This window comes from Bidens hawaiensis, unplaced genomic scaffold, assembly GCF_021521415.1.
Source record: "Bidens hawaiensis isolate Kalapana, Puna unplaced genomic scaffold, B.hawaiensis_p1.1 tig00014140_1, whole genome shotgun sequence".
NCBI classification, from domain to species: Eukaryota; Viridiplantae; Streptophyta; class Magnoliopsida; order Asterales; family Asteraceae; genus Bidens; species Bidens hawaiensis.
This window is the reverse complement of record NW_027492217.1, coordinates 420,759-435,486: the sequence shown is the minus strand read 5'-3', so window position 1 is coordinate 435,486 and position 14,728 is coordinate 420,759. Positions and strand designations below refer to the sequence as shown.

General features: G+C 36.6%; 2 protein-coding genes across 2 annotated transcripts; one reads left to right on the top strand and one right to left on the bottom strand.

The window, feature by feature from the left end:
* Positions 1-214: 214 nt before the first annotated feature.
* Positions 215-1,146, bottom strand: LOC143545985 (uncharacterized). The gene has a single exon (XM_077037745.1). It carries the CDS (start codon positions 1,139-1,141, stop codon positions 215-217), a length of 927 nt encoding a protein of 308 aa, XP_076893860.1. The 5' UTR covers positions 1,142-1,146.
* Positions 1,147-5,657: 4,511 nt separating this feature from the next.
* On the top strand, positions 5,658-7,699 carry LOC143545984 (uncharacterized). Its single transcript, XM_077037744.1, has 7 exons — positions 5,658-5,788; positions 6,057-6,162; positions 6,310-6,453; positions 6,593-6,733; positions 6,855-6,971; positions 7,126-7,290; positions 7,373-7,699. Exons 1-7 carry the CDS (start codon positions 5,658-5,660, stop codon positions 7,604-7,606), a joined length of 1,038 nt encoding a protein of 345 aa, XP_076893859.1. The 3' UTR covers positions 7,607-7,699.
* Positions 7,700-14,728: the final 7,029 nt, after the last annotated feature.

Sequence of the window (14,728 nt, the reverse complement as noted above, 5' to 3'; positions counted from 1 at the left end):
TCATTTTAAAATTCTAAACTAATGAAATACTTAAGCTACTTTTTTCTTTCCATACCATGTTACTTCTTTTTCCGGCATGTCTACTGTTATTCAGTTGCAATTAAGTGAAACAAAATGTTTAACGATATATATGCCTTCGCTAATTTAATATTTACATATTTAACACATCCAAAGGTTCTACAAATTGTCCACAAGCCATACATTAATGATTAAACTAATTGCTGATACAAAAAAGAGACCACCATCTTGTACTTCTATCATCCCTTTGACCACCAAACACTCCTCCACCCAACCACCACAACACCACAATACCCACCACACTCACTAGCGGCGCCACCACAAACCACCATCTTCTTCCACCACTCTCCGCCACCACACCCTCTACTTGCACTTCCGAGTTTCTATCCTTGCCATCAATTGGTAACTCGTACCGACAAAGAGGACAAGTATTCCGTGCACTTAACCAAGGCACAATGCATGATCCATGGTACACATGACCACAAGGTAACCGGTTTACAACACCACCAGCACGCATATCATCCTTGCAAATCACACAAACTAAACCCGGATCATCTACAACCACCCGTTCAAGACTCTTAACAACCCAAGCAGCTGCAGCCGGTGCAGCTAACTGGGTCGACCCGTGTGTCTCAACATCTGCATAGTCCTCCAAAATACCAAAAATCCGCCTCCTTTCACTATTTCTTATACCCTCGTCAGCAAGTATCTCACTAAGCCAATCATGAGGGCGATTTCGTCCATTTGTCGCTAATGATCTATGTAACTGAATTCTACCCACTAAACTTGCACCCATACTTTCATCATGTCCATCATCATTATCATCATTATTAAGGTAAGTATCAACATCTACAGAAGCATCAGAATCAGTTTCATAAATATGTTCGGAGATTGTAGGCTGCAGATCTGGAAACTGTTGTGCCAACATGTTTTCAACAGATTCTAAGCTGTTGTTGTACCGTGTTTGTGTTGCAGCATTATCCTCGAAAAACAGAAAGTTACAGTTATTGCAAATGCCCATTGGTTCAAGTGATCCACGGGTCTCGATCTCTGAAGAAATGGTTCGATGACACAGGCAGCATCTTCTTGCAGGGTCCACAGATGATGTGTCATCTGTGTCCATAAGTTATAACTGCATGGACAAAAAACACTGGAGTGAGTATTCACCCAAAATATAAGTTCAAAGTTCAAACTAATAAAGAGCATATACAAAGACAAATAGCAAATGCATAAACTTTTTATATATAATAGTTATGTGGATATTAGGATTAGGGATGTGAATTTATAACATAACAAGAACTTAACACGAAATTCATGGGCTTGTGTTTAGTCTAGACAGGTTCGGTTCAATTTCGGTTCAGCCCCGCGGATACGTTTAGCTAACTGTTTGGGTTCGTGTAGACTTGACAGGTAACCTGTTTCTTCTTTTACTTTTTTCAAAATGTGTTTCATGTTAGAATGATGCGATAATTTATGCCAAATTTAACACCTAAAGAAAATGTGACAACTTTTATAAATTTAACGTAATTGCTTTACATACATTTGTAGTTTTTGGTTGTAAATTTGTAAATTAAGTATTAATATGCTAAAAATGAAAATTTAAAATACGGGTCAAATGGATCATGTTCGTGTCAACCCGCAAATATCCATGTCATCTCCAGGTTCACACATCAGACACGGTTTTCAGGTTCAACCCGCGAACCCATGAACATAACCCGTTTAGCACCCCCAAATTTAGGATCCATCTAGCATCTCAATCATCACCGTCTACAAATGATGCGCATCTGATTTAAGCTATTTAACACAAATTACAGATAAAGAACAAAAAAAGGTTGAAGTTATTGATATGATGAATAATTAGAGTGATAGTTGACAACTACAAAGAACTTTAAATTCATCAGACTTCAAATCAGAAAGTTATGTTTTTAAAATCCAACTGCTGTGGTAAAGTAAAGTAGAATCTTCCTATTTGATGAATACAAGTGGCCAGTGAATGGCGTAAACACAGATTATGGACGTAATCAGTTACCAAATCAATGAATTATGTGCCCTTAAACCCTAAATATGTAACAAAAATATAAATGTTCATGAGATTATAATGTAGAAATTCCATTTATCTTGATAAAAACTAGTGGTTTCCCAACGCACGTTGCGCGGGGAACTCAGTAACAGTATATCCAACAGCAGCTGCCTATCCATCACCATCAGCTGTCACCCTTTGGCTGCACCCATGACGATGCTCGCCAACCATGGAGTGATGGAACTGCCTCCGCTCACTCCAGAACCACCATCATTATCGCTTAAAACCACCATCGCAACATCTTGAAGCTGCCGACACCACCGCCCCCCTCCGATTGCAATTTAATCTTAATTTCCGAAAACTCCGCAGATGCATTTTGTAAGTCGTCCTCTTGGGCTTCTTCATGTACACTGGCTACCGGAATAATTCACCTTTCATTGCTTAATCCGGCTGTCGCCGGAACTGATGTCAAAATCATCTTCTTCATTGATTAAAAGATTCCTTTTATTTGATTTCATCAGATTAAAAACTTCTACCAGAAAACTTTAGGAGAAAACAAGCATATTCTCTGTAGTTTCTAAAGTAATTATTGTGAGAATTTTACTGATCTAGAAACAGGTTGGACCACAAAACTTGTAAGTGTTTAGTGAGTTACTTGAAATATTACCTATTTGTGAACGAAATAAAAATAGCTAATAAGAATATCAATAATTAAGAGGATAAGACCGGACAGCTAAGAAAGCACTGAGGCTAACGAGACACGATAATGAGACAGTGTGTATCCCGCCCCTATCAATATTCATAACATTTTTATCTGAAGGGTCAAAAAATGGGTTTAAAGGAGCAATCATAATCAGTTAACGCAAGACCAACTAACCACTAATTTCCGTTTTAACAATCCACTTTTTCTCGCAGGGGCCGGTGGTGTTTCAAAAGCGATAATGATGGTGGTTTTGGAGTGCGCGGAGGCAGTTCCATGGTTGGCGAGCACCTCCAAGAGTGCAGCCAAAGGTCGACAGCCTATGGCGATGGATGCGGAGGGTTGGATCTCCCGTTGCCGAGACTAGATTTATCAAGATAAATGGAATTTCTAAACCATTGATCTAGACTTGAGTGGGGCCATGAACCCTAAATATGTAACAAACGTATAAATCTAACCTAGCTTCTGGTTAAATTGCGGGATTTGAAAGCAATGGTCAACTCATTATACAAACCAACTGTTTAAGCTAATTAACCTAATTCTTAAACTCTATATCATATATAAGCAAGGAACGGATCGTATGCTACTGTAACAATCGATTCACCACCTCACATAGAGCAATTTTGACTTAATTTGAAACTTGTGGCTCATATAATATAAGACGAAAGCGGATGAAGATTTGAAATGAAACAGATGCGCATAATCAGAAGACGACTAACCTCGACTGGAACTGGAACTGGAATTGGAGGTGAAGAATTACGCTGGCGCCTGCAAAATCAGGCAAAAGATTGAACAAAGTTTCTATAGTTGACCGCCTTTTTGTGTGCGTGTGCAATAGAAACTTCCTCTTATCTACCTTCGTTTCTATCTTCTATTTGTTCTATCTTTAATTATATATTTTATTATTAACTACCAATGAATAAAATCCCTTGAGCCAATCCACTAAATCCCTTGAGCCAATCCACTTATAAAAGGCGACCATTTACACTCGCGATTGCAAATAGCATCGGGTAGATCAAACCCATTATCTTAAAACTTTTAGTTGTAAACCTCGCTGTGATAAAACTCATAAATTGGGTTTGAACTTAAAGAACTTGTTGTCTCCGTCCCAAGTCTCCATGTGCAAACCAAAATCAATTAAACTAAAGCTCATTGGCTGTCTTAACAATATACCCGATCAAATATCAAAATATAACATTTTCTATACTTTTTTATAGTTAAAATCAATTTTTTTACTTTAGGATTTGGCCATCCTCTTAGAGTTGTTTTCCAGTGATATTATCCTTGTGCTACTAGAACAGGAGAGCTTGTATGTTTATAGGGATGAGTTCGATATCATTTGCTCATTTGTACATGTATAATGTATCCAATAATAATATCACTAGTAACTAGGTTAACGTAGACAAAATTATATCATCAAAAGTAACTAAGTTACTATTGAAGAACAATGGGTAATCAATTACCATTAAACTAAAGCACTCATATAAAAATAATAGTGCCGCTTCAACAAAGTGTTGTGATAATTCACAACAAATAAAACAAAAATTGTAGGTGAATCATCACAACGTAAATATAGATACATCTTTATGATACTTAGGAATTATTCGATTCGTATGCAAGTATTTACATAGCATACTGTATGTGCTATCTATATGACATTATAACTTGTGATGGTTTAGCTTGTGTTAAAATAAATAATTTATCCAAAATTGGCATTACTAATTCATTTAGATTTTAAAAAAGGTTTAAAACTTTTGAAATATTCACGGTTTCCTTGGATCAGAAGAAATACAAATCATGAAAGAAGATTGAGAACTATGTGTTCTTGGGATATATGCTGTTATAGTGTAACAAAAATTATGTGTATTATTTAATTTATGACATATATAAAATTTTAAATATTATATAAGAAGTAAGAAAGAAATCAAAGTAAAACAAGGGGAATTTTAAGAAGTTGTCTCAGTTATATTTATTTTACTATACTTATGTTGGAATATTTAATAGTGGAATGCATGCTTTATTTACGACAAGCTCGAGTTAAGTCGGGTTTAGCTCAAGCTTAAAAATATGCTAGCGGAATTGGCTCGACTCAAAATCCCTATCGAGTTGAAATTGAGCAAGACTTTGGTTGTGTTACAACTTACAAGTTGAGAGTCTTCTTGTGACTCCACAAGCTACTCGTTTATAAAGAAAAGGATCAATACAAATTCAAGAGGTTGAAATGGATTGAGCTTAGAAATCACAAAATAAGAGGGAGTTAGGGGCTTTGATTCTAGTAACTGAGAGATTTTGAGGAGGCGGTGGTGAATGCTTCAAGCCAACCACATTCATTAGGGTTCGAGTGGGAAAGCCAATTCAAAAATCAAAGACGACACGAAAAACTATACCTAGTGTATTTTCTCAAAAGCTACTAGGGCAAATTTTAATATTGATGGGTTACCTATTGTCGGGGCATTGACTTCTAACATTGAATTAAATAATAAATAAATAAATAACGTTAAAATTTTTAAGTGAGGCAATATATGAGCTCACATCATCTGGAAAATCAAACGAGCTAAATCGGCTTTCTCAAGTTATCCAACGACGTGATTAAATTGCATTATATCAAAAACAACTTGGATAAACTTTAATATTAATGGCTTGATGCGATAAATATCAAGGCATTGACTTTTAATATTGGTTTAAAAATTAAACCAATATTAGAAGAAAAAAAATAGTATTACTATTACTCGAGCCGATTTAAAAGTAGTCTCAACTCTCAAGTATTATTTGAAGGTTCAAATCTTCTTTTGAAACCAACATCTATCTGCGTATCTAGAAAACCAACTTTGGCACTAAAACAAAACATGTTTTACCAAGTCGGGGTTGGCTTAATGAGGTATTGAAACCGCCAGAAACAACACCATGTGTCCCTCGGACATGACAAAAAGCACCCTAATTCGGAGTAACTACACCGATTTTGAAAGAAAACAACGAAGAAAAGGGAGAGAAATAGAAACAACCGGGAAGATGTCAAACGGTAGAGACAGAAACACCACCCGTGGTTATTGGTACGGGGTAGGTGGAAGTGGGTGTCCACTCCACCTCACGAAAATAGTGGAGGGAAACTTTTGTGATTTAAATATTTAATAATAAATATTGAAATAATATAAGTTGTAACAAAATAAATATTAGATTGTTTGCTCACGTGGATCGTGTGCTCTTGTCATCTGAAGAGTCTCTCATTCTCCGACTGATGGTACCACCGGTTCATTCCGGTGGCCTACTACATCTCTGCATCGCCTCAATAACTGTATAACCTAATATGACGTTTTCTAGGTCTTCAACGTGTAAGGAAGAGATCATTCTCCGTCAGCCGGACGACGATGACGCCACCACATCCTCCGCCGCTGCATTTCACTCATCTTCCAAAAACCGATACAAGGTTTTCCGTTACACCGTGATCACTTTTGTTCTGATTATTATTTCAATGTTTATTCAGTTTTTAATATAATAATAATAATAATTAATATTAATAATATCTCGATGAATATATTGTGTTGAACGAAGAGATGACCTAATGATTGAACAGAGTTGTGCTACAAACGAACGTGGTGAATTTTGGGGCGTTTTAGCGAGGAAAGGTAAGTCAATTCTCGAAGATGAAGTTCGCCACAAATCGAATACTAATCGCAGTAAGAAGCCGGAATCTGTTAGGTTTTCAACGAGCAGTCAGGTGAATTTTGCTCCTTGTGCATTTTGTTATCAGATATTGAATAAGAGCTTTGTGCTAAAAGTCTAAAAATGAAAGTCAACAAACACACAAGGTCAACACTCTAGATATTTATCATTATGAAAATGAAATTCCTTTGTAGTTCACTGGCATTCAAATCCAGCATCAATTTGAATCATACAAGAGTTTGAAGAAAATGGATAATCTATCATTAAGGATGGGATTGGATAAACTTGTGTCTTCACTGAATCAAATTGGTGTTGCTACTGGGAATGATTTGGAGGTAAACAATGTTGATTGATGTTTATGATTTGTATTTGTATAATATAGACCATAAAGTATACAGAATTGATGAAATATGGTTCAAGATTTTATATTCTGATCCTATCTTCAAATTATTCTAGGCAGAGAAGAAAACTCAAAATAACATCAAAGAAACTCATAATATGCAAAACAGAAGAGCATTTGATGATTTTGAACAGAATCAGAATCAAGAAACTCAAATTCAGGCTTCTCGCGACGTAAGGTTGCAAATGTGTAATTATTTATTTCTAGCTAATTAGGGATGTGAAATTGTTCTATTATAAGTTCACTATATATTGTTAACAACATAGCCAATGCATTCATGTTTGTACACTCATTGATATTGCTTGGCTCATGACTTATGAGTGACAGGTGGCACTTGCAAAAGCTGCTAAGGTAAAACAACTTATTCGAAAGCTAAAAACCGCAGCTGCAGAACTAGCATTTGTAAAAGAAAGATGCTGTCAACTAGAAGAAGAAAACAAATTGCTTCAAGAGGGTCAACAAAAGGTTGACCATCATGCAGATGATGACATGGTACGGTTTAAACAAAAGGTTGTTTAGTAACTTTGTTATTGCTTGACTTAATGGTTTGATCAATCTGTGAAAATGTGATCAGATACGGGTTCAGTTAGAGACGCTATTGGTGGAGAAAGGGCGTTTAGCACATGAGAATTCGGTATATGCACGTGAGAATAGGTTTTTGAGAGATATAGTTGAATTCCAACTAATGAAAATGCAAGATATGGTGTATTTTTATGAGGCTATCAAAGAAACATTCCAAGATTCGGTGGAGAAACCCGTTACCTCAGCCCAGTCTGGCTTAGAATCCTCGAGTCAACTAGTAACTTAACAGGATTTGGAAAGGGTCAACCCTAAACACGAACCTTTTTCAAGAATCTACATGTAAGACATTTAGACCTTGTTGAACATATATATTGATATATAAAAGTTTTAGATGATTTGAAGAATTTTGTTTGTTTTGAACATACATTTTTCTAGTGTTGATTTGATGCCTTTTATAAGTAGGAATTGTAACCTCTGATGAGTTACTAGTTATTTATAACTTCATTTAGAGGATAAGTAATTTCCCGATTTCCTGTTCGGGTTGGTAAACTCAATCATGAACAGAAAATAGAATTCTTGGTCTTTTAACTGGTTATTTTCGACTAATTTAATTATTAAAAAATCAATTTTTTAAACATACTTTTACTTTTTTATATTTTGATAAACTAGTAATATTGGTTGTTGTTAACGTGGTTCTTATATTTTTTGAAATTAGATGGCATTTTATTGTAAGTCATAAGACATTTCCATCAAATAAAAGTTAAATACACAACACGGCATGCTAATAGCAAATTATTTTAAATATTATATGCAAGCAAATCTATCATATATGCTAATTTTATCACCTTAGACATAATTGTGACTTACACTTTTGATGATTTAGCTATTATAATCCCATGGTATAGCTATTTATCAAAATTGGACATGCTATTGAACGCACGCTACACTGGTGGTTCAATTGTTAGATTGATTGAGTCAAACTCAAAAACTAATGTTTAAAACAACTCCATGTATTAGAGCATCAACAACACATAGTGGCGGACATTTGTTCATGGGTTTCGTTTGCAATCCAAACTGCGACAATATCAACACAATCGGAGATGCTCTTAGTGTATTGTTATTTTTAATTTTTGAACTGCAAGCTTCCATTAAAACCGTCAAACACCCTTCCTAACAAGAAGATAACAAGAGCTGGCACAAACAAAACAATTGCATAGTCAGAGTTTTAGCGTATAGTTACTATTATCTTTTTCATATATCGCTTTTTAAAATCTTAATAAATAAAGGATCCTTAGGGACACCCTCTATACGCCTCGTATAGGGCTATATGCCCCCATATAGTCTCGCTTAGAGCTGTTGGGTTTTAACAAGATTATCAAAGTGATAAAACCTTACTTTTACCAAAAACGCAGCGGATAAATGTTTTAAATCTTGTTAGTTTATAGTGTATAAAACCAATTTTATACATGCAAAACCCAAACCCGGATCCATATACGAAATACATACTATCAAACACATGCATGTCACTATAAGTTCATGCATGTTAAACTACCTTTCAAGTAAACCAAAAATCGGGTGAAGAAAGAGTGATTGAAAGGCAAGAACTTGAATATGGAAGCTCCTCAAGCTAGCATACCCCAAGCCTCCGACAATACACCTTTGTTTAGCTAGGATTCACTTGAAAAACCAACTCCTCCTTGATGTTCTTCCTTGTGGCCGAAAATGGGAGAGAAAAGGAAGAGAGGAATGTTTTGTTACTTGCAAAAATTGTATGAATGAATGAAAGAGAGTTAGGGAGTTAATGGAAGCACCACCCATGGCACCCACTCACATCCAATGCATGTCTCCACTAAAGAAAACATAATAATATAAAATAAAAGGTGTAAGAGAGTAGGGGGCGGCCACCCTCTCACCCATTTCAAATTATATATATATTTTTGTCTTTAAATAAGTTTTATATCATAAAACTCACATTGTGTTATTTCCCAAAATAAATATAACACAATATAGGTAACATGTTTGGTAACAATTATTCACATATTGTTATTTAACCATCTTAAATAACACTATGGAATGCTCTCTCTCAAAGTATAAATCATCCATATAATTTATTTATTTCACAAGTACAATGTATTTAGAAACCCCTTTCCAAATAACTCAAGTGTTAATATTTGTTTGTTATGATCATATCATATATAAACAAATATTATAGGTGTTTGTCTAGCTTGTTATTGGGTATGACCCGACTTGGATCATAACGTACTAGCCACATCAATAATGATATGTGTCTTGGGCAGACCGAGTCCAACAATCTCCCACTTGCACAAGATACATAGAAGATTGATGCAAGTAGCAAATACCGCCTAACTACGGTTTACTACCCCTAATACGCATGACGAAGTGCCATTCAATAACATCATCCCCTTCAAGTCCCTTACTTGAAATGATTTAGGTGAATCTATCATTTATCCTTTTGCCACGGATGTCATGTCAAATCCAGAGACACAGAGTGATCATTCTCTGTTGATTTAACTTAGCAGGCCTTAGACATCTTACTCTCAACGAATAAGAGGGACAAATCCTTTCTTGACTACATACGTCTCTCACAATCACCTTGTACTATACCTGATCTTAAGTATGTACTGTCATGTTTCAGAGCAGCGAAGAACTAAGTCAAAGTATAATAGTTGGTGAATATCAAGACCCAATATGTATCTCAGGTCGGAGGATACTATGATATTCGCCTTTTACTCAAATTTACTTATGATCAATCAGAATGATTCCATATAGTAACATTTGAGAGCGGGTCAGTCCAATATCTATATCCCATAAATATCTATAAACCTTGGCAGCAACCTTTTGCTCAATATTCATACCTTATGAATATCTACCAATCTAAGTTCATAATAGTCTTACCTTCATACTTGTTCCCACAATTATGAGCGACTACGGACATTTAGAATAATTAACTTATTCATGGATTTAAACATACTAAAATGGAACGTAACTCAAAATGTCATAATGATAAACCACAATCATATGAATGAGTGAAAATAACAATTGTTCTGATATCCAAATACAAAATTAGATCATATCCAATCACTAGAATATCGAAGTCCTAAGGCACAAGTGTGACCTTCATGCTTTGGCCTTTCAAGGAGATTCGTGAGTGGATCCGCAATGTTTTGATCGGTGTGAACTTTGCGAATACATATCTTTCCTTTCTCAACTTCATCCCTTATGTAGTTGAACCTCCGCTCAATGTGCCTCGTCTTTTGATGAGCACGAGGTTCCTTGATTTGAGCAATCGCACCCTCGTTGTCACAAAAGATTTCTAGAGGGTCCTGAATGGTACAGACCACCTTAGGTCGGCAATGAATTTCCTAATCCACGCAGCTTCTTGAGCTGCCAATGAGGTGGCGATGTATTCCGATTCTGTGGTGGACAAAGCTACCACATCTTGTTTCGAGCTCTTCCAAGAGACTGCTCCACCATTCATAACGAAAACATATCCCGGTTGTGATCGAGAATCATCTCGATCGGTTTGGAAACTCGCATCTGTGTAACCCTTTACGACGAGTTCCTCCTCACCGAACCGTATATTAGAAACATATCCTTAGTCCTTCTAAGGTATTTCAATATACTCTTGACCGCCATCCAATGACTACTTCCCGGATTATGTTGGAATCTACTTGTCTTGCTTAAAGCGCATGACACATCCGGTCTAGTGCATACCATTGCAGACATGATGGATCCAATAGCCGATGCGTATGGGATCCCATTCATTTTATCTTGCTCTTCCTTTGAGCTTGGACATTGAGACACACTCAATATCGTTCCTCTTTGAATAGGTACCAAACCTCTCTTAGAGTTCTCCATCTTGAACCTTTTCAGGATTTTGTCAATGTATGCACTTTGGTTTAAACCTATCAACCGCCTTGATCTATCCCTATAGATCTTTATTCCCAAAATATAGGCGGCTTCACCAAGATCTTTGATGGAAAAACAACTTCCAAGCCATGCTTTTACACCTTCCATGGTTGGAATGTCATTCCCAAATAGTAGTATGTCATCAACATACAATACTAAGAAGGCAATGATGCTCCCACTAGCTTTCTTATACACACAAGCTTCATCACCATTTTTGATGAATCCAAATTTCTTAACTTCTTCATCCAAACGGTGATTCCAACTTCTAGATGCTTGTTTCAATCCATAGATTGATTTCTTTAACTTGCATACTTTGTTAGGATGTTGTGGATCGACAAAACCTTTGGGTTGAACCATATAGACATCTTCCTCAAGATGCCCATTTAGAAAAGCAGTTTTGACATCCATCTGCCATATCTCATAGTCATAATGTGCGGCTATGGCAAACAATATCCTAATAGACTTTAGCATTGCTACGGGAGAAAAAGTTTCATCATAGTCAACCCCTTGAGTTTGAGTGAAACCTTTTGCTACAAGTCTAGCTTTATAAGTATCCAAGTTTCCATGCATATCGGTTTTCTTTTTGAAAACCCACTTACTTCCAACCAGTTTGGAATTAAGAGGTGGTACAACCAAATCCCATACTTGGTTGTCATGCATGGATTGCATCTCTACGTTCATGGCTTCAAGCCATTTGTCACAATCGGATTGTGACATTGCATCACGGTATGTGGTGGGTTCATCCGAATCTACCACATAGCATCCATCCATAAAAAATCCATATCTTTCGGGTGGATGTCTAATTCTACCGGATTTGCGAACGTTTAGTGTGTTTTGATCAACCATTTCATCATTCTCAACAACCTCTTGTTGATTGCTAGTGTCAACCAAACGTTTATCGGCTTGTGGTTCTCGATCCTCCTCGAGTTCCACTGTTCTACTAGTACCTTCCATAAGGAACTTAGTTTCCAAGAACTCGGCCTTTCGAGCAACGAACACTTTTTGCTCGGTTGGGTTGTAGAAATATATCCCATGGAGTCCTTGGGATATCCTACAAAGATACACCTAGTGGACCGACTTTCAAGTTTGTTTTGGGTGTTGTTCTTGACATAAGCCTCACAACCCCATACCTTTAAACATGTTAATGATGGAGCCCTTCCATTCTATATTTCAAAAGGTGTATTGTCCACTTTTTTGGTTCGGGCCATATTTAGAATACGGGCCACGGAGAGCAAAGTGAAACCCCAAAATGATAGAGGCAATGTGCTTCTAGCCATCATAGATCGAACCATATCTAATAGAGTTCGATTTCTCCTCTCGGACACACCATTATGTTGTGGTGTTCCCGGTGGAGTAAGTTGTGAGATAATCCCACAACTTCTAAGATGATCTTGGAAAGCATCACTTAGGTATTCACCTCCTCTATCCGAACGAAGTACTTTGATGGTTTTATCGAGTTGATTTTGTACTTCATTTTGGAAGATTTTGAATATTTCAAAAGCTTCATCTTTGTGTCTTAACAAGTACACATACCCATAACAACTATAGTCGTCAATAAAGGTAATGAAGTATCTTTCACCATTCCTTGTCATTGCCTTAAAAGGACCACATACATCCGAATGTATGATACCTAATAAGTCTTTTGCCCTTTGGTTTGTTCCACTAAAGGGGTCCTCGGTCATCTTTCCTAACATACAAGACTCGCATTTATCGAATGAATCATCGCTTGATTCCAAAAGACCATTCTTTTGAAGTGTATGTATGCGATCTTTGTTTATGTGACCAAGACGACAATGCCAAAGATAAGTCTTACTCAAATCCATTTTGAGTCTTTTGGTGCTTGATTGGTACAACATGTTATCATAAGATGTGTTATCATGAACTAATTCATAAATGCCATTAGATGACATTGCTTTAAAATAAAATACATCATTTATAAAAACATAAATACAATCATCCATAAACTTAAAATCATAACCATATTGTCTTAACAAGGAAACGGAGATAATATTCCTAGTCAAACTAGGAGCATACAAAACATTATTTAAAATAACTTCCAAACCATTTGGAAGCTTCAAAATGTAGTCCTCTCGGGCTTCGACAACAACTTTTGCTCTGTTGCCCATGAAGAGACTAATATCTCCCTTCTTGAATCCTTCATTTCCTTTGAACCCCTGCAACAAATTGCAAATATGAGTTCCACATCCGGTATCCAATACCCATGTGTTAGAGGAAATAATATTAAGATCAACATGAATCATGAAAGTTGTACCCGAGGTTTGCCCCGCATCCCTCTTAGCTTTCAACTCTTTTAGATAGGTTGGACAATTCCTCATCCAATGCCCTATCTCCCCACATCCAAAACACGGATCCTCCGCGCAAACCTTTGGCTTCTTTTCTTTTGGTTTGGGTGGTCTCGCTTTCGCCTTTCCCTTGAACTTAGCCATGACTTGTCCCTTACCTTTGGCAACCTTTGCCTTAGGTTCCGGGTGATGCCTCTTCCTATTGCTTCCCTCATTGATCATGAGAACGGGTAAAACCTTTTTACCCATTCCCGTCTCGGCCGTCTTGAGCATTGCATGAAGCTCACCGATGCTTTTGTCCCACCCATTCATGTTATAATTCATAACAAAAGTCTCAAATTTCTTGGTTAGCCCATTTAGGATCAAATCCGTGGCTAACTCGTTTGAGACGCGGCAATTAAGGTGCTCGAGACGATCAATGTGGCTTTTCATCTTAAGCACATAGAAGGAAACGGATTGGGTTTCTTCCATACGACATGCATGAAGCGCTCGAACCGTTTCGAAGCGTTCCACCCTAGCTTGTGTAAGGAACATTTCCTTAAGTTGGGTGATCATGTCGTATGCCCCATGAAGTTCAAAATCCTTTTGAATTTCGGGAATCATATTTCCCAACAAGAGGCAAGAAACTTGCACGGAATCCTCATTGTGCTTTACCCAATTGTTATAGTTATCGGCATCGTCAATGCTAGGTTCTTCGGGAATAGGCTCGTCTATCACGTAATATTTCTTTTCTTGCTTGAGAACGATTCTCAAGTTTCGATACCAATCAATAAAGTTGGTATAGTTTAGACGATCCTTATCGAGAATAGATCTTAGTGATAGGTTGTTAACAGGTGGAATAATAACGTTAGGTGGATTATTGATTGTGGCCATCTACAAATATAACAAAGCTCAATTTTAGTATTTTCGATATCAATAATTAATTTTAATCGTTAATACCCTTTATGTCTCCTAGACAATTAATGATTAAAATCTAGAACCCAACGTTACATTCAAATAGTAGTTAGGTGACCTTTATCCTACTATTTAAATTAACAAGGTAGTTAACGTTTGACAATTGCAACCCTTTGCAACTTCTAGTTTTATGGGATCGGTTAAACATCTTATGTTTAGTTGGCATGTTTAATCCCATCAACACCATTGTATACCATGCTTCAGTGACCCTATTCACATGG